This window comes from Columba livia, chromosome 3 (assembly GCF_036013475.1).
Source record: "Columba livia isolate bColLiv1 breed racing homer chromosome 3, bColLiv1.pat.W.v2, whole genome shotgun sequence".
Taxonomy (NCBI): Eukaryota; Metazoa; Chordata; class Aves; order Columbiformes; family Columbidae; genus Columba; species Columba livia.
Window position 1 is genome coordinate 110,680,330 of NC_088604.1, and position 25,779 is coordinate 110,706,108.

General features: G+C 43.2%; 1 protein-coding gene across 7 annotated transcripts; it reads right to left on the reverse strand.

Moving 5' to 3' along the window:
• Window positions 1-172: 172 nt before the first annotated feature.
• DHX57 (DExH-box helicase 57) lies at window positions 173-25,776 on the reverse strand. Of its 7 annotated transcripts, none has more exons than XM_005508739.3 (24): window positions 25,699-25,776; window positions 23,303-23,508; window positions 22,503-22,655; window positions 22,057-22,227; window positions 19,933-20,741; window positions 18,333-18,520; window positions 18,075-18,196; window positions 17,632-17,827; window positions 16,736-16,860; window positions 15,465-15,598; window positions 14,726-14,780; window positions 13,766-13,968; window positions 12,136-12,252; window positions 11,686-11,782; window positions 10,239-10,412; window positions 9,600-9,800; window positions 8,512-8,788; window positions 7,343-7,438; window positions 7,160-7,243; window positions 6,872-7,009; window positions 5,955-6,029; window positions 1,772-1,906; window positions 579-779; window positions 173-459 (listed from the first exon to the last, which is right to left on the reverse strand). In XM_005508739.3, exons 2-24 carry the CDS (start codon window positions 23,497-23,499, stop codon window positions 316-318), a joined length of 4,092 nt encoding a protein of 1,363 aa, XP_005508796.2. In that variant the 5' UTR covers window positions 23,500-23,508; window positions 25,699-25,776; the 3' UTR covers window positions 173-315. The 7 variants fall into 7 exon arrangements, with proteins under 7 accessions (XP_005508796.2, XP_064915127.1, XP_021151887.2 ...); XM_065059055.1 differs by lacking the exon at window positions 25,699-25,776 and adding an exon at window positions 25,565-25,657; XM_021296212.2 differs by lacking the exon at window positions 22,057-22,227.
• Window positions 25,777-25,779: the final 3 nt, after the last annotated feature.

Below are 25,779 nucleotides of genomic sequence, written 5' to 3' on the forward strand. Positions count from 1 at the left end.
GTGCTCCTTGGAGCTTTGCCATTTTCCAGAGTGTACTGTAAGTCACCTTACTTTGAACAGGTGAGCTCTCTGCAAACAAAAGAGAAAAAAAAAAAAACAAACCAAAAAACCCACCAAAAAAAAAACCAACACAACAAAAAAAAAAAAAAAAAAAAAGACCAACAGCCAAAACTTGTGAATAGAACAGTTGCCAACTTGGTCTTCCAGAGATTAGTGCCATGTTTTAGGACAACAAATACATCAATACACTGATGTTAGCTGGTCTGTTCTCAAGCAGCAGAAAACAGTGAGTCTTTACAGAAAACTGTTCTCACATCACTGTGTGGTCACAAGCTTTACAATCATACTGATGATCTGAGATCCACGGGGGCACATGCATAAATCCATGCTGGGATTCTTGATTTTATCCTGCAGCAGCTGGTCTAGTTCACAGCGCAGCTCTTTCACCAGCTCAGCCACCTGACATGCACATGGTGAAACACAGAGGTGAGTGTAACGCTCACGAGTGTGGGGCTCCTGCATTCTAAACACAAGCACAACTTGGCAGCACTCCCAGCATTATGCCTCCTTTTCCTTACCTGGTGAGAGGTAGCCACAAACTGTATCCATCCATCATCAAGAGAAATGACAAATTCTCCCTTCTTCAGCTGCATGTGAACCTGCCCACCTCCAAGCAGGACCAGCGGGTACACCGACACCATACTGCAGTCCCGAATGAACACACGGCTGGTCTTGATTTTCTCGTGATACACCAGGTAGGGGCTCTCAAAGTGCCTTGTCTGAAACATGTACACGACATCCTTATTGAAGTGCCACATCCCTTCCTACCTGCTCAAGCAAATATGGGCCAGCCTGCCTCCTCCAGAAAGGCCTCCTCTGCCTCTTCTACAACTGCAACAAACACCAAATGTGCCAAAAATGCACCTGCATGACTAACAGACTCTGACCCATAAGAGCTGCAACTTTGCCAGTTACCCATTGCTTCTCCCTGCTGGTGCAGCAAGCACATGAGAAATTGGGTAATTCACCAATGGTGCATCAGGGCCCCAAGTTCTCCATTCCATGCCAAGGACATTTTCATGTGCATGTTTCTTATGCTCTTTCAAAGCAAAAGTGATGAACACTTCAAAGCCTTTATAACCCAAATATGTGGTTAATGATTAAAAACCCATTTTTTTAAAGCAAGTAATTTATATCCTGGAAAAGCAATTAATCATCAAATCTGGAGACAAACTTCATGAGACAAATATTACTATGTATCAATGGTAGAAAAAGAAGAGCTCTTATCTAAGTGTTAGCTATTAAGCTGGAAAGGAAATTAACTTCAGAGTTTGAAGAGCCATGAAGAAACAAACCAGAGTATGTCCCTGAGTTATTTACCAATAAATAATATTTCAGCTGAAGAGATAAGACCTGGGGAGGAGAAGGGGGCAGAGTAATCTGCATGTATGGAGGTGCTATATACATGCATTCATTACAAGGAGAAGCCAGGGGAGCATTGCAACTGCAGCATTTTTGCATGTAGCATCTAGAAAACATCAGCTGGGGGGGTTACTGACTCTGCTAATTCCACTCCAGAGGCTGGAGTTTAACTGTGTGCCCTCTTAACTTAGGAACACACCATTATTTACAATTCTAACGGGACTGTTCAATCATGAAGACTTTTTTTTAAACATCAATAAGAACCCTTGCTGTAATCATAAATGATCAAGCAAAGGTGATTTATTTTATAAAAAATAGCATGCTTTGCGGAAAGAAAAAGAATCCCAACCTGGTAATTCACAGATGAAGGGTGAATGTGAACATAACCATCACTTTTGGTGACAAACTTCAGCTCTTCAGCTTTTGGTTGCATTTTGACCGCTCCTGCACTGGTCTTCTGGTATTTGCCCTCTGGCTTTTTCACCTGTATGATAAGTTAAAAGTTATCTGCTGTACCAGAAAACCTTTTTAACTTATTGTCCTCGTTTTGTTAAAAACAAGACCGGTTTATCTTTTAGTGAATCTTCCTTTCACTGAAGTTCTTCTAAGTAACTGCACTTTTCTGAATTTGGCTACAAGTTTTGGTAGACATGGCAATGGAATGCAAGGTGGCTGATAAGAATGCACATCTCATATTCGCAAGGAGGAGCAAACTGAACAGGTGACTAAAACTGACCAACTAAGTATTCCATCCCATCCATGTCATATATCATAAAAAAGTGGGAGACCACGAGGGTCTCACTCTCTTTGACTATGGCCAGCATTTGGGAAGGATCCTGCCTGCCCTCCCTGTGATCTGAGGCCTAGTGAAAGACCCTGCATCCTTGAATCCAGTTCCAGTTTGCTGCAGGGTCCAACCCAGGACTTCCAGGTGCCTGCCCTGCAGCTGCTAGAGCAGTGCTGAGCTACCGATTGTATTATTTCCTGTATTTTATTAGTAGCATTGGTAAAGCATTTTTAACTTTTTTTTCCAACTAGCAAGTCTGTCTCTTTTTCTCCTCTCACTTTTCCTTACTGGGAAGGGGGGGTTGGGGAGCGGGGAGGGGGGATAACAGTATCTGCCACAGCTTATTGTTGCCCTGTAATTAAATGTTTTATCAAAATCAAAAATTCTCAAGTAGTAACATATCACAGAATCACAGAATGTTAGGGATTGGAAGGGACCTCAAAAGATCATCCAATCTAAACCCTCCGCCACACCAGGAACACCTAGATGAGGTTACACAGGAAGGCGTCCAGGAGGGTTTTGAACATCTCCAGAGAAGGAGACTCCACAAACCCCCTGGGCAGCCTGTTCCAGTGTTCTGTCACCCTCACTGTGAAGTTTCTTCTCAAATTTAAGTGGAACTTCCTGTGTTGCAGTTTATACCCACTGCCCCTTGTCTTATCATTGGTTGTCACCGAGAAGAGCCTGACTCCATCCTCGTGACACTCACCCTTTACATATTTATAAATATTAATGAGGTCACCCCTCAGTCTCCTCCAAGCTGCAGAGACCCAGCTCCCTCAGCGTTTCCTCATATGGGAGATGCTCCACTCCCTTTATCATCTTTGTTGCCCTGTGCTGGACTCTCTCCAGCAGTTCCCTGTCCTTCTGGAACTGAGGGGCCCAGAACTAGACACAATATTCCAGGTGTGGTCTCACCAGGGCAGAGTAGAGGGGAAGGAGAACCTCTCCCCACCTACTAACCACCCCCTTTCTAATACACCCCAGGATGCCATTGACCTTCCTGGCCACAAGGGTACAGTGCTGGCTCATGGTCATCCTGCTGTCCACCAGGACCCCGAGGTCCCTTTCCCCTACACTGCTCTCTAACAGGTTGTTCCCCAACTTATACTGGAACCTGGGGTTGTTCCTATCCAGATGTAAGATTCTACACTTGCCCTTGTTATATTTCATTAAATTTTTCCCCGTCCAACTCTCCAGCCTGTCCAGGTCTCGCTGGATGGCAGCACAGCCTTCTGGCCTATCAGCCACTCCTCCCAGCTTGGTGTCATCAGCAAACTTGGTGACAGTGCACTCTGTTCCCTCATCCAAGTCACTGATGAATATATTGAATAATACTGGTCGAGTACTGACCCTTGAGAGACTGCTTTAGATACAGGCCTCCAACTAGACTCTGCCCCATTGACCCCAACTCTCTGGCTTCTTTCCTTCAGCCAGTTCCCAGTCCACCTCACTACCTGATCAACCATAAGTCCAAATTTCCTCAGTTTAGTTGTGAGAATGCTGTGGGAGACGGTGTCAAATGCTTTACTGAAGTCAAGACAGACCACATCCACTGCTTTGCCATCATCTATCCACTTCATTATGTCTTCATAAAAGGCTATGAGGTTGGTTAAGCATGACTTCCCCTTGGTGAAGCCATGTTGACTGCCCCTAATGACCCTCTTATCCTTGATATGCCTTGAGATGGCACCAAGGATAAGTTGTTCCATCACCTTCCCAGGGATGGAGGTGAGGCTGACCAGTCTATAGTTATCCGGGTCCTCCTTCTTGCCCTTTTTGAAGACTGGAGTGACATTTGCTTTCCTACAGTCCTCAGGCGCCTCTCCCGTTTCCCATAACTTAGATGGGGAGAGTGGCCTAGGAATTACTTCAGCCAGCTCCCTCAGCACCCACAGGATGTCCAGATTGCTTAATTGCTCCCTAACCCAGTCCTCATCAACTAAGGCAGACTCCTCCATTGTCCTGACTTCCTCTGGGGCCTCGGTGATATGGGGCTCCTCAAGACAGCCTCCGGCAGAGTAGACAGAGACAAAGAAGGCATTCAGTAACTCTGTATCTTCTGTCACGAGGGCACCCACTTCATTTATCAGTGGGCCTACATTGCCTCTGGTGTTAGTTTTATCTGCCATGTATTTGAAGAAGCTCTTTCTGTTGTCCTTGACCCCTCTTGCAAGGTTTAATTCTAAGGAGAACTTATCTTTCCTAGTTGCCTCCCTACATCCTCTGACAACAGCCCTGTATTTTTCTCAAGTGGCCAGCCCCTCTTTCCATGATCTGTAAACTCTCCTCTTCCACTTGAGTTTGCCCAGCAGTTCCTTGTTCAATCAAGCAGGTCTCCTGGCTCTCTTGACTTCCTACGTGTTGGGATGCTCTGATCTCAAACTTGGTAGAAGCAGTCCCTGCATGCTAACCAACTATCTTGGGCCCCTTTACCTTCAAGCAGCCTTGCCCATGGGATTTCCCCCAGAAATTGTTTGAAAAGGCCAAAGTTGGCCCTATTGAAGTCCAGGGTTGTGATTCTGCTAGGTATTCTGTTCCTGCCACATGAGATCCTAAACTCCACCATCTCATGGTCGCTGCAGCTAAGGCAGTCCTCAAACTTTACCATTTCAACCAGACCCTCCTTGTTTAGTGAGGATGAGGTCCAGCAGCGCTCCTCTCCTAGTTCGCTCATCCACCATTTGCACCAGAAAGTTATCATCAAGGCACTGGAGGAACCTCCTAGACTGTGGCTGGCTGGCTAAGTAGTCCTTCCAGCAAACATCAGGGAAGTTAAAATCCCCCATGACAACCAGGGCCTGTGATTGTGAGGCTGCTCTCAGCTGCCTGTAGAAGGCCTCATCACCCTGATCTGGTGGCCTGTAATAAACACCCACAACAGTATCACCCCTGCCAGCCTGCCCCTTAATTCTCACCCACAGACTCTCAATTTGCTCCTCATCCACCACTAGACAATACTCAGTACGCTGTAGTTGTTCTTTCACATAAAGAGCAACTCCACCACCACGTCTGGCTGGCCTGTCTTTCCTGAAAAGGACATAGTCATCCACGACCACATTCCAGTCACGTGAGCTGTCCCACCATGTCTCTGTAATTGCCATCGGATCATAATCCCCTGACAGAACACAGGTTTCTAACTCCTCCTGCTTATTCCCCATGCTGCGTGCATTGGTGTAGAGGCATTTCAGGGAGCGAACTGAGCACACTGATTTCACCTGAGGGGGATGGGAGGCCTCCCAGTCTTCACCAATTCTAGGGTGCTGCCCAACTCGTGCAAGCCCAGCTACAACCCCATTGTCCTTTGAATCTAGTTTAAAGCTCCCCAAATGAGCCCTGCTAATTCCTGCCCCAGCATCCTTTTGCCCCTGTGAGATAAATCTTCCCCACGTATCACGGTCTGTCTTTTCCATGTATCAAGTCACTGGAGACAGATATTACAATCTGAGTGCTGTCTAAACCTGACTGTTCGTTTGTAACCTCATCCTTCTAAAAAGCTGTAGTTTTAAGAAGCTTCTTAAGAACATTTGCTGCTGGCTTCTGTGTGACACTAAAATCAGCCTGCAGGAACAGCAGCAGTCTCAAGTAATATAAACTGGAGCTCAGCTGCATGGCTCTAATACTATAAGCAGCAAGCTGTGGCAGTCTAAGCCATACTCAAGGCTGCCACAATCAGCCCAGACTGAAAGCAGGCTGTGTGGATATCCTAAACAGCAGAAGGGAAAATGAAAAAGCATTCATTTACCTGGACAACATTGGGATATAGTGCAGCACACAACATAGCTGAGATCAGCTTGATGTTCTCTGCATTCGTATTTGCCTGTGAAATTAATGCGTGCATTAGGTATTCTACAGGTAGGTCTATAAAGGTAAAGCCCCACTTCTGAAATAATTGAATTCCTGAAACTTGTTTATTTTTATAGCTGCACTGCTGTGCTTTACAGGGGAGGACCAGCTACTGCTCCTAAGGTCTCAGGATAGACCTGGGCTGTGTTCCCCACCCACTATTAATGGAGCAAATTGGCCACCAACTATCTTGATGCAGTTAGTGGCAAATTGTTCCCTAATGTCTGACTACAAAGCATTTTGCACCTGAGAGAAAGCAAGCACAAGTTGTCCCAATACACAATACACTCTACAACACAATACACAATACACTCTACAACTACCAAACCCTTATCACCTCATCATGTAGCCCTAGGAGATCTCTAGCTCTGGAGGTGCTGCTTTCTGAGGACTGTCTGCAATGCTGAAATATTTCACTGCCTGCTCTGTAATGTAATTCTGTTCCCAAAATAAGGTTGGCACTAATCCCAACATTCAGGTCAGGTTGTGAGTCAAACCCCTACCTTTCCACCACTTGCTGACTTTAAATGTGTCTAGTCAGCAGTGTTTCACTGTCTCAAAAGAGCAAGTTTCAGCTCACTTCCACATCTGGACCTGTTTCTCCCAGGCACATAAAGCCTCATGCAAATCAAGGCTGGTACCAGCATATCCAATGTGCACGGAGGAAGAACAGAGCAGGCAGGAGCTGAGTGTTGCCAGTGTGAGATTACGAAGTAAGGCTGTGGCAAGAAGCCCATTAGTTTAGAGCCCACCTGGCACCCAGGTCAAATTAAAAACTGTAGCACTGTTTTGGAACACTGAAATACTGTGAATTACCTCTTCTCCTGTGGCATCCAACACGCCATCACCTCCTTGGGACCATTTCTTCTCAATGTCCCTGGCTCTTAACCCCTCCTTCACAAACCCGATGTCAGAAAGCAGCTCTGTGAATTGCCGTTTCAGGCTGGCAATTTCCTACAAACAGATAAAGGGCAGTGACGGGTGCCACAGAGAGCAAGGAGAGCCTTCACCAGTTGCTTATTTTCATCACTAGGACTCTCTTTCACCACTAGGACTCTCTCTCTCTCAACCAGTCCCTATGCAAGATCACAAAAACTAACTTACCTGAAGAACTCTTCCTGACAGAAAATTCTCCCTGCAGTAGTTGTAGCTCGCCTGAGAGCCCTTTTGGATACTTAAACGCCATCCCTAATTGAGAATGTGGGAGGAAACCTTTAATAAAAGGTTTCAGCTTGAATTTCAAGCACATCACAAACCTGTGAGAGAGGCTACTAAATTTTACCTCACCTTATAGGCCTGGAGAAGAGCCAGGTAGTCGCTGTTACCTACTGCAAACTCCAACTTCTTTTTGTTTGCTTCTTCCCTTTTATCCCATGGTGAGACCTAGACAGGGAGTAACAGATTAAGCGTGTTCCTGGCCTCACAACTTAGACAAGCCATTGTGAGAGCTGCATCACAAATAATATTCACAGCCCCTCACAGGTCAGAATGCAAAATTTTTCCTTGGATAACAAAAAATATGAAGCATTCAAAAATGCCAAGTCAACAGCGGAGCACCTAAGCCCATTGCCCTATCTAACCACAAGAGATCCAAAGGCAAATCTGTGACTGACTAGCTCACAGAAAATTTTTCATTTTGGCCAGATGTCTCTGCAGTTGCAGAATGCCAAGATCCATGAAAAACAGTGTCTCACAAACCTTAGCAAGTTAATTGAGCTGAAGCTCAAATGACAACGCCTATGATAGAGAAAAGCACATCAAGCCTAAAATCCACCTGTGTCTGAGACACAAAAAAGGCCATAGTAACTCAGGATATCAGCATATAGAAACTTATGCTGTAAAAAGTGCCCAATAAGCCTACAGAAAACAACATGCAATTAAATAACTAGAACAATCTATTTCTAATTCTCTCCCAATTATCCTCAATTCAAACTATTTGCACTACTAACAAATGCAATAAAAACTTCAAGAAAGTCTGATTTTTCCTGCAAGTTTGTACATTGCAGTGGAAGATTAACAACAGCAAGAGCATCTGTAAGTACAGCAGCTAATTCAAAAACCCAAAGTGAGAACCACACAAACAGAGATCCAAACTGAACTCTGGATTCACAGCCGAGACATGTCGACTTCATCATTATCACTGTTTTGTCAATATTTCTAACTGCTTCTTCTATTACCATTCATTTTCCTTTTTTTTACACAAAATTTGGACAAAATAGACTGGTTGTATTTCTTAGTTCAGATTAAAACTAACATCCACTCTGTTTCTACTGCTCACTCATAATATAAATAACATTCTCATCGCTGCTGCATGGTTTTGATCTTCTGCTTATAACTAGACTTTTTTAATGAGCACTGCAACAATGTAGGCTAAAAAGGAGAAATAAAATTATTCAGGTTTTGTAAGTTTTGCTGCTGCGTGAAAACATACCACTTTCAAAGCAGGATACACTTACAAAAGGCGACTTAAAGGCCAGACTGGCTGCTATAGTCAGTGCAGGATCCAGGCAGCGGAAGATGGTGCCAAACAGCATTAGCTTGCCAATCCTGACATCAACAGGCAGAGAAGCCAAGTGATATCCCAAAGGGGTGAGCTTTTCATCTGGAGTTAATGCTCCTAAATCTTGTAGCCGCAGCTTTGATGCTTGCAAAGACTCGGTTCTAGGGGGCTCAATTAGTCGTGATAAGACAGAGTGAAGAGTCTGTGCAGTAAACATCTCCAGAATCTTAATTCTTAAGAAAAAAAAAAAAAAGAATAAAAAAGAAAGAAATCAAAAACAGCAGCTAAGTTCCATACACAGGACAAAATAGCAAACTTTTATAAAAACAAAACAAAATACCAACAGAAAACTTGCTTCCAAGAACATGTTCCCTAGAAGAGTGCCTGTAACACACATTTCAAGTCAGGAATGAATATGAAATAATAGTTGAGGAGCAATGTACTTCACCCAACTTCACAGAGTCTGTAAGAACACATTCCTGTTTAGCACACTAGGGTTTAAAGTTTTCACTGTAAAAAAATAATTTTCATGGTTTAGTTACTTTTTTGTGCAAAGGGGTGCACAGTGTGCAGCAGGGATAGGAGGGCCTCTTAATTTAGTATTTGCATGATGGTGGTGCTTGATCCACATTTTAGCTTAACTGCACTACACTGCACAGAAGCACTACAGGGGAGTTTACAGCATGAAGTTTACATCTACCATGGGTCTGAAGTACAGGAATGCAACTGTCTTCTCCAGTAATGAGAGATCTGAGAGACATAGCTCTTCTTTCTAGGATCAGATGAGAGCTAAGGAATGTGAAGAAGGACAGGGAGAACTGGTGGAGGGTGTGATCAGGGAGGGCTCTGGATGCAGAGGCAATATGATAGTAAGATCAAAGCAACCAGCCAACAGAGCCTTAGACCTCCAGAGCAAGTTTCTTGGTTTCATGATGTCAGAAAACACTGAGGAAATTAAACGCCTTGGTAATGACATTCCAAGTGCTCCCCGCAGTGGAGGATGAACATTCTGCATGCTGGCTTTTATCAAGAACAGCAGCTCACCTTAGACAAAGTTGCTCCAAGGGCACTCTTTGTATTTCCGGTAACTGCTGTTTTATAAGCTGATGGTTATAGTGATGGCTACTGAAAAGATGAAAGCAGACACCTGAGGCTACACGACCTGCTCGCCCTTTCCTTTGCAGAGCGTTTGCCTTGGACACAAATGTGTCTTCCAGACTTTCCATTCCTTTGCTTGGGTCGTATCTACAGAAGAGCAAGAAAGAGGCGTATATGCACGAGTGCAGAGTGGACAGGCTGGAGGTCAAGCAGGCAGATCACAAAATGGTTGGGGTTGGAAGTGACCTCTGGAGGTCATCTAGTCCAACCCACCTGCCAAAGCAGGTTCACCCAGAACAAACTGCACAGGAATGCGTCCAGGTGACTTCTGAATGTCTCCAGAGAAGGAGACTCCACAACCTCTCTGGGCAGCCTGTTCCCGTGCTCTGGCACCCTCAGATGCTGCTAACTTCTGTATGGACAAAATTTCCACCCCTGCAGTTGGATGTGAGTCTAGACTGGCTTCCTCCACCTTGCAGCAGCTTCCTGCAGGTCAAGTTTCTTCAAGTTTTTCCCCGCTCTTCGGAAAGCTAAGTATGCAGCAGTTTCCCAGATCACAAAGCTCTGAGCAATTAATCCCAGTACCTTTTCTCTTTCATTTTTCCAGAATCAATCACATAGACCACATCATCAATGGTGACAGATGTTTCTGCAATGTTTGTAGAGATGATAATTTTGATAACTCCTTCAGGAGGCCTGAGGAACACAGCCTGCTGTTCTTCACTAGAGAGTGAAGAATGAAGTGGATAAACAACACACCTGGAAGGACAATATGACAGCATGCTCAGTGCATGTCCAGCCTTTTCCCTCTTGAGAACAATCTGCCTGCACACACTTCTGCCCCTCTTAGACACTGCCCACAGCCATTTAAAGCAACATAAAACCAGCAAACCTCTCTGCCATATCACCTTTAAGACACATTCATAGAATCATTTAGGTTGGAAAAGACCCTTAAGATCACTGAGTTCACTGCCAAATCCACCACTAAAACATGTCCCCAAGTGCCACGTCTACACTTCTTCTAAACACCTCCAGGGATGGTGACTCCACCACTTCCCTGGGCAGCCTGTTCCAATGCCTGACAACCCTTTCTGTGAAAAAGTGTTTCCTAATATCCAATCTAAACTTCCTCTGGTGCAACTTGAGGCCATTTCCTCTTGTCCTACCACTTGCTACTTGAGAGAAGAGACCAACACCCTCCACGCTAAAACCTCCTTTCAGGTACTTGTAGACAGTGATAAGGTCTCCCATCAGCCTCCTGTTCTCCAGGCTGAACAGCCCCAGACCCCTCTTCTGCTCCTCATCAGATTTGTGCTCCAGGCCCCTCACCAGCTTCATTGCCCTTCTCTGAACTCTCTCCAGCACCTCAATATCTTTCTCGTAGTGAGGGGCACAAAACTGAACAGAGGATTCGAGGTGCGGCCTCACCACTGCAGAGCACAGGGGGTCAATCACTTTCCTAACCCTCCTGGCCACACTATTTCTGGTACATGTTCTAACAGAAGGTTGGGATGTTTACACAAGGGACAGGTCTCAGAATACAGCTGAGAAAAAATTCTGCCTCTTTTGAAGAGTCCAGAATCTGCAGACTGGAAGAAATCACTCCAGCTAACCTTGCCACAGACATCTGTGTAAAAACTGTTTAGTCAAGGAGATCCAATTACATCTCCATGTAAATATCTAAGGCCAAATGCAACTACAACTGAATGTGGGTCAGCAAACATTCTGAAACAGAACAAGATCTGAGGTTTTCAACAGTCCACTGCATCATGCAGAGCATAAGACGGAGAACACTTATCACTAGGCTCTCTGAGAACTTTAACAACTAACCTTCCTGAGTTAAGGAGATAAAAAAAAGAGCAAGCCAATAAGATGGTAGAAAAGGTATTACCCTGACTGGAGTCAAGACCTTCATATCACAAGCCATCTCACTCATTTTATAACCTTAGCTTATCCCTGGATAAAGGCAGGCTTCATGCAGGAAGCTACTTTATGGGTAAAGACTGACAGTTTTGGAGCTTTTCTGCCTTACCTCTTGCTGTGCCTGTTATTAAAAAGAGCATTAGACTGTAGCTGCTCATAAAGCATCTTGATTTCTGCTAGTCCAGGCAAAAATATCAACACAGCACCTATATACGTAGATTAAAAAAAAAACACAACAAAACCAACACTCAACAGGAAGGACAGCATAGCATTTTATCAATATGCAGAAGGCCCAAATAAAAAATCCAGCTCTGTTTTGCAATTATTGTACAAAAAGATACACAAGCTGCAACAGTCACTCACCAAAGACTTCCCAAACTAGACAACTGTCTGACCTTCTCCATTCCATGCACATCAGAGGCTTTGTTACTCAGCTAGAACTTATTTTTTTTCAGAAATAGTCAGTAACTATAGAAACACGCAAAACATTAGCTCTCCGCTGTCTATAAGCACACAACTTCCATGAATATGTTTTATCTCTCAAGAACCAGGAAATTACCTGGGGGGTATGAATGTCTGCCAGCAACTATCCACTCCAGCAAGGCCTCAATTAATTCCAGATTAACTTTGTCCAAGTCCATGACAGACATTGTTTTCAACACTGTCTTGTTAACCCCTAAGGAAAAAGAAATAAACCACACAGTAAGTCCATATTTTGTAAAAAGCAACTGCTGGATGCATTGAATCAGTGTGACTGCACAACCAACACCACCTTGCTTTGTTTAAACATCCGGCTTAGACCAGAGGTACCTCCATAAGTGACTCAATGTGTCACATTTCCCCTTACACGTCCTCCTCTGCTTCAGCAGAACTTCCTTTCTCATGCCTTACTGGGGCTCACACCTGCCCTGTGCACAATCTAAACCAGGATTCATCTACTAGCAGAATTACATGCACACGTACTAGTGGTAAGAGGATCCAAAAGCCTTCATATGGCCACTAACAGATACATCCAGGACTACCTTCTCCGACTCTCTCTTCTCCTTTCTGATGTTTCTTACACTAAAAAAAGACACCCAGATTCCCTCACTCTTCTGACATAACAACTGTCTAGCAGGATTCCAAAGCTTTCAAGCAATGGCTATCACTCAGTACCACTGTGGAGCTCACCATAAGGGTGTGCAGGGAGGAATTTTTCAGGACTAAGCAGAAGAAGGATTTTGATGATGACAGAGTCAGAAGTTCATGGCAAGGTCTGCCTCCAAGAAGGAGGTCTGCTCCAAGAACAGATACAGAGGAGAAAGTGGAATTAAGAATGCATCTGAAAAAGCATGGAAGCTGATAGTAGCTGAGAACTGTCCTTTTTTTCTTTAAAGCTGGCAGGAGATTTCTGATCTCATCTAGAAGTAGTGACCCACTTAACTTCACAAGTAAAATGTCTGAACTATATACATGCACTCAACATACACTATTATACGCTAACTGTCCTGGTTTTGTTAAAAACAAGTTTCTCTTTTAGTGAATTTGCCTGTCAGCTAAAGCCTTCATATTAGCTGCATTTTCCTGGAGAACCAGACACATGTTTTGGTAAACACAGCAATGGAATGCAAAGTTATTGATAAGCATGGATGCACCTCTCGCGAGAGGGGCAACGAGAAACAGGTGACCAAGACACTGACCAACTGAGTATAACATCCCATCCACGTGAATACTTCATATAAAAGTGGGAGATCACAAGGATCTCATCCCTTTTTCCTTATGGCCGACATCAGGAGAGGACCTTGCTAGTCGTCCCTGCAAACTGAGGCCTAGTGACAGACTGAATCCAGCTCTGGTTGGCTTCAGAGTCCAATACAGGATTTCAGGTGCCAGCTCTGCAGTTGCTGGGACTTTCAAGATTGGTTTTGTACATTTTGTATTATCTTCTCTATTCTTATTAGTAGCATTAGTAAAACATTGTTAATTTTTCCAACTCTCTTCTCTCTGTCCTTCTTTCCCTCCCGATTGCCTGTCCTTAGTGGAAAGGGGGGAGAGGGAGGGGCTGAAGGGAGAAGAGGGGGGGAGAGGCGGTTAACAATACATCTGCCACGGTTTTATTGTCACCCCACAATCTAAACCCTCAACACTAACATACCATGTTGGCTGGCAAATGTTATATGCCAGTTTATTGGATTTAACAACGAGCTCACCTTTATATCGTGTAAGGAGCTGCTTCAGAGTTAATTTTTGATCTGGGTCTGAATCTCTGACAACTGTGTCAGTGCCTTCCAGAAGGCCAGCATGTCTCAGGTCCTCCTCTACTTCTTCAAATGCTGTTCTTTTGTGTCTTCCATTCTGTTTGTTTTCTTGCTTTGTCTTGCGCCTGTAGGGACTATTGTCCTCTAAAACATACCTGAACAACGGAAGAACATTTAGTAGCATGGAAAGAAGCCTAACAGTCTCCTTCTAATAATTAGCTACAGAGATAGGGTATCAGAAGTATTTATATAGAAATCTGAGAGGAAATATGTGTAAGTGGGTTGCAAAACCATGGACAGTATCAATGTCAAGGTGTCCTTTCATATTCAGATGTTAGTCTTTTAAAAGCTGTGATGCAAAAGACTACGACCGCAAACATGAGTGGGCAGCTCAGAGCAAAAATCTGCAAGTAATTTAGAATAGCTGATGAATTTATCATCTGGAATATCTGAGCTGCTGTGACTCTTCAGTAAGTACAAATGGTAACAGGAATATGGTACCTGAACAGCAAGGTAGGGCTTACAAAAAAGAATTGTTTGGTATCCTGCATTTCTCACCTTCAGTGCTGAAATCTACCTTCAGATTTATTTTGTTTGCTAATGTCTAACCACCACTGAAAAAAGTGAAATACAAGCACTGACAAACTCTTAATGGCAAAGTTCACCTTTTCTTCAGTACTTATATGGTATCTAATGTAGAAAGGCTTGTTTTGGCATGAGAACCTAGACCTCACTGTAGTATAAGAAGTATGGTTTAAAGTCAGGCTTTAGTAGAACTCTGAGACTGTAGGTGATGGGGGAGATTTGAGAGCATTTCATTTTAAAATTTATGCTCAGAACTACTGCTGTCTCAAGGTCAACAGTGCAACCTCAAAGGCCAAATACATCTGAAAGTGCTCGGCAATTTCACACCTTGTCATTGCAATCACATCTTCCAGAAAAAACTGATCCACGGGAAATGTTCGACCTAAAAAAAAAAAAAAAAAGAGAATAAATCTACATGCCACACAACACACAGAAAAGAGGAAAAAGACAGAAGATGGTTACAATTTCACACAGGCTATCATGTCATACACTGCCTTCACAGCTCTCATCTATACTGCACTCTTGAACGTAATTTCTGTCTAGGACAAACTGTGTATGTTTTCCAGGCATGGCTTGGTAACATGCGCTTACACAATCAGAAAAGGGTTGATACACTGACACGAACATATCTGTGAGCCTACATGTTTGTGTCACACTCCATGTAATAACTTAGCAATTTAAAAGGCACATTTGGCTAAATGTGTACACATCCAGCTGGATCCTCTCACTGCTTCTTTTTCACAAGAACAGAGAAGAGTCTTCAGGGAGCCTTCAGGGAAGCACAACATGTACACCATATATCACTTGTCTTTTGGGAACGGAAATTCTGCTGGTATTGAAACAGCACAAAAAAAGAGACTCCATTTCCAAGTCTTCTTTCACCTACATCTCCTTGGTCTTTCCTTCTAAGCCCTTGGAACCGTATTTCTTTTATAAATCCTCACATTGCCACTTGGGAAATGAGCCCCTTGCTCTTGAATTGAGCAACACTTCACAAGCAGAAACACTGAAAACAAACCCCTAAAACAACAAAAGTGACAAGACAATAAAAATAAATGGTTTTCACCTGGTATGTTAATAATTGGACAGGAGTGAAAGTACTGAGAAAAAAGCTCCGCATTCAAGGTGGCACTCATTAGTATAATGCGCAGGTCTGGCCTCTGAACCATTATATCCTTCAAAATCAGCAGCAAGAAGTCACTGAAGAAAACAAGCAAAAGGACATTTGAATTTCTTCAGTGTTAACTTTCAGAGTCTGTTTTTTCTCTCCATTCTGTCCACCTTCCTGGTGTTTTCAGTAGCATGATGATACCATCACAGAAGCATGAGGTTTTCAGAATGGCTGGAGGTTAACAGTGCAATAAATTAATGGAAAGCAATCTGCTTACTTTTTGGTTGTCCCTTACTAAAGTGTCAGGATTACTTGGCAAATTCATTTAAGCAACAAAAAGCTCTAACCACCTCATAAATTAATTATAATAATGACAACACAAGAACATAAAATAACAAATTAACTCAAAGTAACAGGTGAATCCTTTTTGCTCCTCTTCCTCACTGGAAGAGTCATTCAGATTTACCCATTTCCCTGCTCCCTACATATTTATAGCTTTTGTGGCATGCCTAGAAGACTGGCTAGAAGTGATTTTAGATAAGAAGAATCCTTGAGAAATACCAGCCCTTTTATAAGGCTAAAATATAATCTGACCTGCAGAATAATGGTCCACAGTCAAAGCCTCCTGGAAACTCACTGAATTGCAGTGTTTCACAAGAAAAACATCAAAGAAAAGGATCCTTGCCACTTAGTTTACAGAGATACTGACAGACACCTTTTGCCTGGCATCAGCAAAACTGCAGGAGGCTGGAGCAGGCCAGGATAAGACTGTCTAGAACTAGTAAAATCTATAGACTAAAAGAAAATGTGAGCACTTGTCTCTTGCAGGTGCTCTGCTGAAACCTCCATCAGGAGAAATCATTCCCAAAAGGGCATGTGAAGAATCAGGATATTGGGTAAAAGCTGGAACAAAGGATTAAGAACCAGACAACTGTGGTTAAAAAGTTATTTAATCCTCCAGTCCCATCCAAAATCTCTTTCAACACCATTGTGATGTGATGGCAGACTAGAGGCATATAAATTTAAGAGACATGTGCTTTCTTTGCAAGCTGCTGCAACACAACTTCCTACTGCCCAAAGACAAGAACTTAAAACCAGACTCCTTCTACCATCCCATGTTACTGCCACAGGATCAGCAAGTCTGACTTCAGTTACTTGCACCTTAGTCACCTTTATCCTCCAGTCTATGTTTCTTCATTTTGCTTATGGGATGAGAGATTATTTACCTTTCTTCTGTTCTTTCGTGAACTTCATCGACAATAACATGTGTGATTCCCTGCAAAGTCAGATCTCCTTCCAGCCTTCTCAACAGCACACCAGTAGTGCAGTACAAGAGTCTGGTAGCTGAGGACTTGAACGGTAAGAAAGCGCATTCAGTTGACTTTGTGCAACTTAACATAGTGCAAAGAGAATACATGTTGCTGTAAAGCATCTGGTTTCAGCTGCATGCCAGGTTTGACAGAAGGGGAACAAGCAATCCCGACTAGAGATGGACTGAACGATTTTTCTTTCTCAATTAAAACTTAAGAGCATCTGCTTCTTACCAAGGTGCATTGCTAACTATAAGGTGTAAACAAAAAATCTAAACTGTTTTTCCTGGCAGTTGCTTTCTGATAAACAACTCATATATCTGTACCTAGAATTATTTAGTTAATCTCTCTTTTAACATTGTTCTTGGAAAAAGCAATCAGCTACAATGTAGACAACACTTCACTTCCAGGATAGCAGTTTGAAATTAATCCCCCCTTCTGACTGACTGAATCTGTACCCTTCAGTCTCCACTTGGGCGACAAATGGAAATTGAGACAAGTGGAAATGAAGTCAGTAGCCTTCCAGAGGACCCAAGTATTACTCATACTCTCAGATCTCTTCACCTGTCTCAACAGAAGTCAAAACAACAACACAAGACCTAGGACTGCACTCTCATTCTGTAAAGTGGACTGTGCAACTTGAGATGAAATAAAATATAGAATATATTTAATAATATATTATAAGATACAAGCGATACAGACTTGCTTATCTCACTTTATGGCAGATATAGGGCAGAGAATCTGTATGCTAGAGAAGCACTAAGCACATTTTAATAGAACTAAATGAAAACCAACAGGCAACATACATATACCTTTACACTTTCTAGACGGATCTGGTATCCAACAGTGAGTCCAATCCTTTCTGTTCTTTCTTTGGCTACACGTTCAGCCACAGAAATGGCAGAGATCCTGCGAGGCTGAGTGCAGATTATGTTTGCAACATTGCTTGGAGATCCTTGCAATGAAAAATCCAAAATAAACTGAGGAATCTGAGTGGTTTTCCCACATCTGCATGACAAAATCAGGGATTAATTAAAAATAAACAAAAAACCCACCTTCCATCCATATAAATTAAGACTACTGCATTCCACTTGAAATAAGCCTAGTTTCATTAGCGTCATCCTTCACATGAAGTTCACCAAGGACTGCTGTCACCGGTCACACATGGAACAGGACCCTAACCTTTTCAGGTTATTTCACATTCTTCCACATATACTTCGATACATAAAGTCTGTATGTGCAATCACACTCTTACCCTGTCATGCCGCTCACAACAAGAACTTGGTGGTTCTTCAGCAAATCAAGAATGTTTTCTCTCTCTTGCCATGCAGGGAGTTTCTGTCTTTCATATAACAGGGACTGGTAGTGCCTAGAAGACTGATGTAGAGAAATAGCATGGCAGTCAGAACACCACTGGGGTGGAACAGAACCATTTGAAACAGCAGCCTGTGTCTTAAATATATATTTCTCTAAAGTAACCATGAAAACAGATATCCTGTTCTGTACACTGTACCTTTTTCAGATGAAATTGTGTGCAGATTTTAACATTTTCTTTATACACAGACTTTGCCTGCACATCATACTTTTTGGAAAGCTTTTTCTTGAGGTTCACATAACTCTCATTCTCCACAACAACTTGTTCATCTTTCTCCTCCTGCTTTGCCACCTCCTCTTTTTCCTGAGGCTCTGACACTGTTGGGGCTTGAGACAGAGAATGTACAGTTAGGTATTCTTGTTACTAAGGAACAGGACCTCATCAGTACCACAGAAAAGATGCGTGTTCCAAGAGCATTCTCAACAAAGAACCTTGTTAGACTGGAGCTGAGGGTCTGCAGGACTGTTTTTGACATACCTTTAGTTCACTACCAGCAAATCTCTCAGGCCAGGAAACAAACCACAACCTCTCCAGCTCCAACCCACTTGTCACTAGGCCTGTTCCAGCTGTACTATGGTCTGGGTGGCCATATGGTGAACCAGCCTGGTAATTGGTTTGCCTTCCTGAACATTTTTAATGTGTCTCAGCTCCCCTTTCCAACTCACCACATGACCACTTCTATGGAACATGAGACTGTGATGGCAGCACCAGCTTAAATTAATTAAAACTACACTGTAACATTAAGCGTTAAGCCACTGCCAAGTACTTTTAAACCAAGGCTGAAACTGGACCAGGTACTTTGGTGCCTACTGCCTATCAACTGAAATGGAATTTGCTTGGACAGTAAGCCAGTCCTTTAAGGTTTTAAGGCTACATTTATCTAAACAAGGTATTTTATAACATAAGAAAGACTATTTGGAATCTCTGATTTCAATTTCTGAAACAAAGCTGTCTTTCTGTGGAGCTGCTAAAAAAATTGAACTATTTATTTTACTATGATCAAAAAAATAGGCAGTCACTATTTAGGTGCTCTAAAACATGATGCAGTTGCTCTTGAAAACCCTCTTGAAGAAAATTTGTCTTAGATAAAACACTTTTGCAATTGAGAGCTTGAAGGTCACCTATGCCACAGAGTTGCTGTCACCCTGCCATAAGCGACACAGTCCCAAGTTTCCCCTTGTGAAATCAACCTAGTTGCAAAAAAAAGGATGATGTTATAAACAACATTGTAGAACTGCTTGCAACATTTACTTAGCCTTAAATTCATGTTTACAAAATTAATTTTGAGGAGGGGTCAGTAATTTTAAGTAGTCTATCTAAAAACCTAAGATGTTTCTGAATTGATGAGTAGCAGACACACCAAAGCTTGAAAACAACCTTCCCCATTCTCTTCCAAGCACAATTCTCTGGTCAGTTTTGGTAAACTCACACCACACCTCCACACCTCTCAATTGATTGTGTGGGAATAGGCATCATTCACTCTGCCAACACAAAGTCACTTGCTCTTTGCTCCTTTAACTCAGTTCCTGCCAGCAGAAAACCCCTCTGCTGCAGCTTTATTATGGAAGTGACTTTCTGAGGCACAGACAGATCTGGCTCACCACATGCCCTTAATCTCTGGACACAGATTTGTAACAGATGCCTGAATTGGGGCCTCTGCCTTTTTTTTTTTTTTTTTCCTTTGGTAATCTTTTTGACTTTTCTTAGCCCATGAACTGTGGAGGGAAATTTGGTGTACCTTCGGACATTTGATTTGAACCAGATGTACTCTCCGCTTGTAGGTTTATGGAAGATGTAGCCAGCAGGGACGCGGGAGGAACACTGTACTTGTGGTGCGTATTTATAAGTAACGTGCTTATTTCAGATTCATCTTCTAAACAAGTCACCAAGGTGTACACCACTGGTTCATTAGACTCTGCAGCCACCAAAGCCTTTCCAAAGAGGAATTCAGCAATGTGTAAACGACAAGCAAGAGGTAGATTCTCATCAGTGGAATAAAAGGCCACTAGAGGTGCCTGGAGTGGATACTTGTTTTCTTCAGGAAATCTTACTTCAAGTTCATATACAGGACCATCACTGTTAGCTCTGAGATGAGCATCATCTACAGAGTTCTTGGCTGGTTTTAGTAAGTGGTTTGGAGGGAATTCATGTGTAAATCTGCATTTTGAACCAAATCTGCAGCCTCCTTGGAGATAAAATTTACATATTTCCTTTGAAGTCTGCTTTGCTGTGCCCTTAGTACAACCACCCTTTTCTTTAGATTTGGTGAGCCTGTTTGCTAGGTACTCCAAGTCCAAACTAAAAGTCCAAACTCGGTTTTGAATTCTTTCTACAAATTTTTCTCCACAGATTGACCGGAGGGCAAGAGCCTCTTCTTGTCTCTGTTCTAAATATTCTTGACTGGCTTCAGCAGCTGTTGCAGAAACCTGCATCTTCTCTCCATATCTTTCAGTAAAGCACTGCAACAGCAAATACTCCAATGATGCCCCAATGTTACCATTGCAGGATCTCAGTACTGTCCTACAACGCCCACTGTCAAAACCATACCTGCAACAAAATAGACAACATGGCAACAAGTGAGTGACAGAGACTTGTAGGAAGAAAAATAACCACAAAACTGCTTGTTTAGGATTACAGACAGGAAGCAAGTAGGGCAAAGAAGGCCATCAGGATGCTGGGCTGCATTACAAAGGCATCGTCACCAGAGACAAAGAAATCATTATCCCACTCAGTTCTTGTCAGGCCACACCTGGAATACTGTGGTTGGTTTTGGTCCTCACTATACACAAAAGATGTGTGTCCACACAAATCTGGACACAGTCCAGAGAAGGGGCACAAAGATGATCCAAGGACTGGGAAGCTGCCATATGAGGAAAGTCTGAGAGAACTGGGCTTGTTAAGCCTTGAGAAAACAAGGCTTAGGGGAGACCTCATCACCATGTTCCAGTATTTAAAGGGTGGCTACAAAGAAGATGGAGACTCCCGTTTCACAAGGAGTCACCTCATAAAGATGAGGAGGAATGGGTACAAGTCACTCCTGGGGAGATTCTGATTGGACACAAGAAGGAAATTTTCACAATAAGAACCATTGGAATAATCTCCACAGATAAGTGGTGGACTCCCCAGCACTGGGCACTTTCAAGATGCAGGTGGACAGGGTGCCGGGCCATCTTGTCTAGACTGTGCTTTTGACAAGCAAAGTTGGAACAGATGATTCCTCTGGTCCCTTCCAACCTGGTATTCTATTATTATATGATCAAAATATTTATGCTGCTTTAAAGGACAGTGGCAGGAAGTAATTTGGTGTCTGTGAATGCTAGTCTGTTGTTTACAAGGTGACAAATTAGTTTATGTAGCAACTATCTCACACCTCAGAATGTAGCACATAACAGTTACAAGATTAGATTTCCCAGTTGAACTATATAATTTAAACTCTTCAGAAAAAAAAAAAAATGAGTCTTTTCACATATAAAACACTCTTAAGCTAAGCAAAAATAGTTAATAAATGTTAATATCTGAGCAAAATGGATGAAGAATACCTACAAGGTTTTGAAACATTATCTATCTGGAAGAAACATACATATAACAGCAATTCTCCCTGAGCTTTCCCAATATCTGTTTCATTGCCTTGGAGAAAGAACTGAAAACTTCACTGGAAAAAAGGGTGGAGTGATTTATTTTCAAAAAAATATTATTTTAAATCCATCTAGTCGAGGATTAAATTTGTAGGAGATACAAACTTATCAGTTCTGCACACAGTACTTCCCTGGAATCAAGAGGAAGTCAAAGCAGCGAGGGCTTACAGTACTGAAAATAGTGATTTATCTCATAAAGATACAAATAATTCACTGAAAAGCATCACCTGGAGAGTTTGTTCACAGCGAATGAAGACACTTCACTTTCCATAATTCTACGCTCAGCTGGCTCAACAGACAGCATTGGTATTATGTCAGAAACTTCCTGATCTGTTGACCAGCACTGTTCATCATCAAGGTAATCAGGTTCATCATAGTCTTCACCAGAACCAGCTACTCTGATAAAAAGAGTAACCAAATTAAAATGAAACAAGATTTTATTGTTGAATAGACACAAAACTCTGCCTCTGCAGTTTTAAATCCTCCGTTTAAATGGAGGGTTCTGCTAGCCCTTGCCCAGAGTCGATACTGTAGAAGAACAAAGCAGACTCAAACCCACAGGATCTCAGATCAAATTAAAAGGGAAAAGAGAATACTCTTTTAATGTCTAACAGTGTGCCTGTTAATGCATGCTCATCTGAAAGACCTAGAAGTAGTCTCCATTTAAACTCACTCCGATTCAGGAGCCAGCTCCTGCCCTTGAAGCTCTTGAAGCAGTTCTTTCACTCTTCTCTGATTCTCTGATGTCATGTGTATGGTCTGCAGAGGCATTCTCACTTCAGGTCTCTGTTTCTTTTGCCCTACTCTTCTGGCAGGGGCATTTGATCTAAAAATTAGAACATAACAAAGACTTATTTGCCTGGTTTAAGTGATCTTGACTGAATTGGGATATATTAGGACCTAACCCTGTAATTCAAACCAGAAAAAAACAAAACAAGTCCACCCACCTAAGGATTATTCAGTTGGGTTCATTCTTACATGACCAGGATATGTGTGTGTCTGTATCTGCACACACATATGCATGAATATTTTACCCTACGTCAAATCCAAAGTTATTTAATATATGCTTTGCTAGGTAAAGCTATTCTCTGACTACAGTACAACGATATATTTCTAAGCTAGATTGATTAGAATACATTCAGGATACTAAATTCACTCTAAATTGCTTTTTTTTCATGGCCAAGCTTCTGCTTGTAACACACAAAAATGAACATCCTGTGTTTATTAGTATTTTCTGATCAAAGATGTTCTGAAATTACTTTATGACCAAACAAGAAAATCAGAGGTTCTAATCTCATTTAAAAAACCCCACTTTTCTTAGCTATAAAATGTTTAAAATGTTAATTAAAAACGACACATCAAAACTGCTTCATAATGAAACAGCTTCATCACCCCTTCACTCTTCTGTATACTCAAAGATGTCCAAAAAACAGCCTCAAAGTATCCCATACTTCCCCAAATTAACAGAAAGACCTTGATTCCAGCCTTGGTTCCTCGAAGAGACAGAAATCATCTCCATCATCCCAAATTTTGGTTGAACATTTCCTATTTCCACCAAGTTGAGACTTGTTTGAATGGCCTCCTCCTCTTCCTCCTCTTCTTCCACTGCCTTCTCTCCCTCTCCCTCCTCCTCTGTTGGGCTTTCCTCTTTTCCTCACAGCTGAACTCATGTTCTCTTGCTGAGGAAAGGAGAAAAAACAGCCCTTAGTAATGAAGATGATTTAGCACACTGCAAATGTCTGGGCACACATTACATTATTTGTTTTTCCACGTGACAAGAGAAAATACCCTCTCAAACCACAGTATAATTACCCCTATGTTGTTGTATTTGTAAACATCCAAGGCAAAGCACATTCTTCTAGAGCACTGTTAAACAAGTTCTGTGGTTTTAGAAAAAAGAAGCAATATTCCTTCACAGCTATTCAACCAAAAACTGCAGGATTTCTGGCAAAATGATGAGCCTACCAGCAGTGTTACCCAGTCTGGGAGCTCCTGTTCTGCCACTCTGATGGAATTTTCTTGGACAAGGAAGCCCAAAGGACAAACCTTCAGGAGCACCTTCAGCAGAAAGCAGCCTGTGCCCTGCCACTTTTTGGCTCGGGAGTTTGTGAGACTGAAAGAAAAATTAACCTGCTCCTGATCCATCCCCTTCTGCAGGAAGCAGCTCAAATGGCCAAGCGCCATGTGGAGCCTCAGCAGGGGAGGGACTGTCTTGGAAAACTGTCATGGTTTAAGCCAAGCTGGCAATACAACCACGATAGCTTCTTACTCACCCTCCTCCCCCCCTAATAGGAAAGCAAATCAAAAGGGAGATACTTGGATTGAGATAAACACAGTTTAATTAAATAACAAAATACTAATATGCTACTAGTAAATATGTATATAAAATAGAAACAAAAGATACTCAGGGCAATTCCTCATGAACACGCTAAGTAACCATTCCCAGGAAATGGCACCTGGCCCCAGAGACAGAAAAGAGAGGAAAAAGGCAGAAAGGCTCAGAGACCTCTGCAAAACAGCAAAAAGCCAAACTAAATGTCGCATACCAATAAATACCCTGGCTCCGACAAAAAAGAGCAAACAAAAAAAAAACAACATGCGCAAGAGTAAGCACTCGAGGGAGAGAGAGACAGAAAGATAGTGAAGAGCCAACTGGAAGGTCCCAACTCCTAACTCTCCTTAAATATGAAGCATGACACTAATGGGATGGAATATTCTTATTGATCAGTCTGGATGTCAGTCAAGCTCTGCCCCATCCCTGTCCCCCTTCCTCACTGCCTCACACCTGTGGGCAGAGAGCTCAGAATGTCCTTGGCTCTCAGACCAGAGCAATTAAAAACATTAACTCTGTCCCAGGGTGTTATCTTCTTGTTCTCAAACTAAGTCCAAATAATGAGCGTGCTAGCTATGGAAAAGAAAGGTTTCTAACTGCATAAATAAAATAAAACCATTTTCAGTCAAACCAGCACAAAAACAGAAGCCCTCCTCTGCTTGTCACAGCAGGATCTTCACCAGCTCTGACACAACAAGACCAGTAATATTGAACAGTTGTTGTCAGTGACAGAATGGCCCAACATTAACACGTGCCTCACCATCATGCTCCTGCAAACAGATGGCTGTGGAAAGAGCATGTGAGCAGCTGTGGACAGCCTGGTAGGAGCTTAGTAGCTGAATGGATGCACCAGAACCTCCAGAGCCAGGAAAAGAACTAATGTGGCCACACATTGAGTAACAGCCCGAACAAGGGCCTGGAGAACAGCAACAGGTTGAGCGTTGGAAAGAAGCAAACAGCCCTTTTTGTGGCAGTTTTCCCCACTGGAGCTCCACCAGGACTGGGCAGGATTTAACAGACAAACTGACCCGCTCCAAGCAGCCCCGTGTAAATGAGAGAGGTGGAGAGGATGAGCAGGGCAGCCGGACACTGACACTGGCGGCCGGACACACAGACAATGAACACAGACACCGGACACAGACGCCGATGGCCGCCCCCGAGGCCGCTGTCACACGAGTCACAGTCTCTTCCCCCCAACAGCACACAACAACTCCGCTCACATCGGGCGCTCCCGTGCCAACTCCTCCAGCACCGCCCCGGCTCGCACACCTCCCACGGGTGTCCGGCCACCCACACCCGGGGAGCCCTGAACCTTCTTCCTTGGCCCTGCCCCCCCGCCTCACCACAGCATCCCCCTCGCCCTGCCCCGTCCCCGGGACCCCACGCCCTGCCCACCCACCTACCCTCGGGCTCCTCTCCGCGCCCCCCCAAGCTCTGCACGCCCGCTCTCCGGGGCGGTGGGGAACCAGACCGCCCCCTCGCCACACTGCGGGACACCCCCGCCTCCTGCCCCCGCTCCCGCCTCGCCATTCCGCACCTGCCCGGCACGGCCTGCCCTGACCCGGAAGCGCCCGCCTCCCCCTTCCGGGCTGCTGGCCTCCCTAGCAACCGGGGGGAC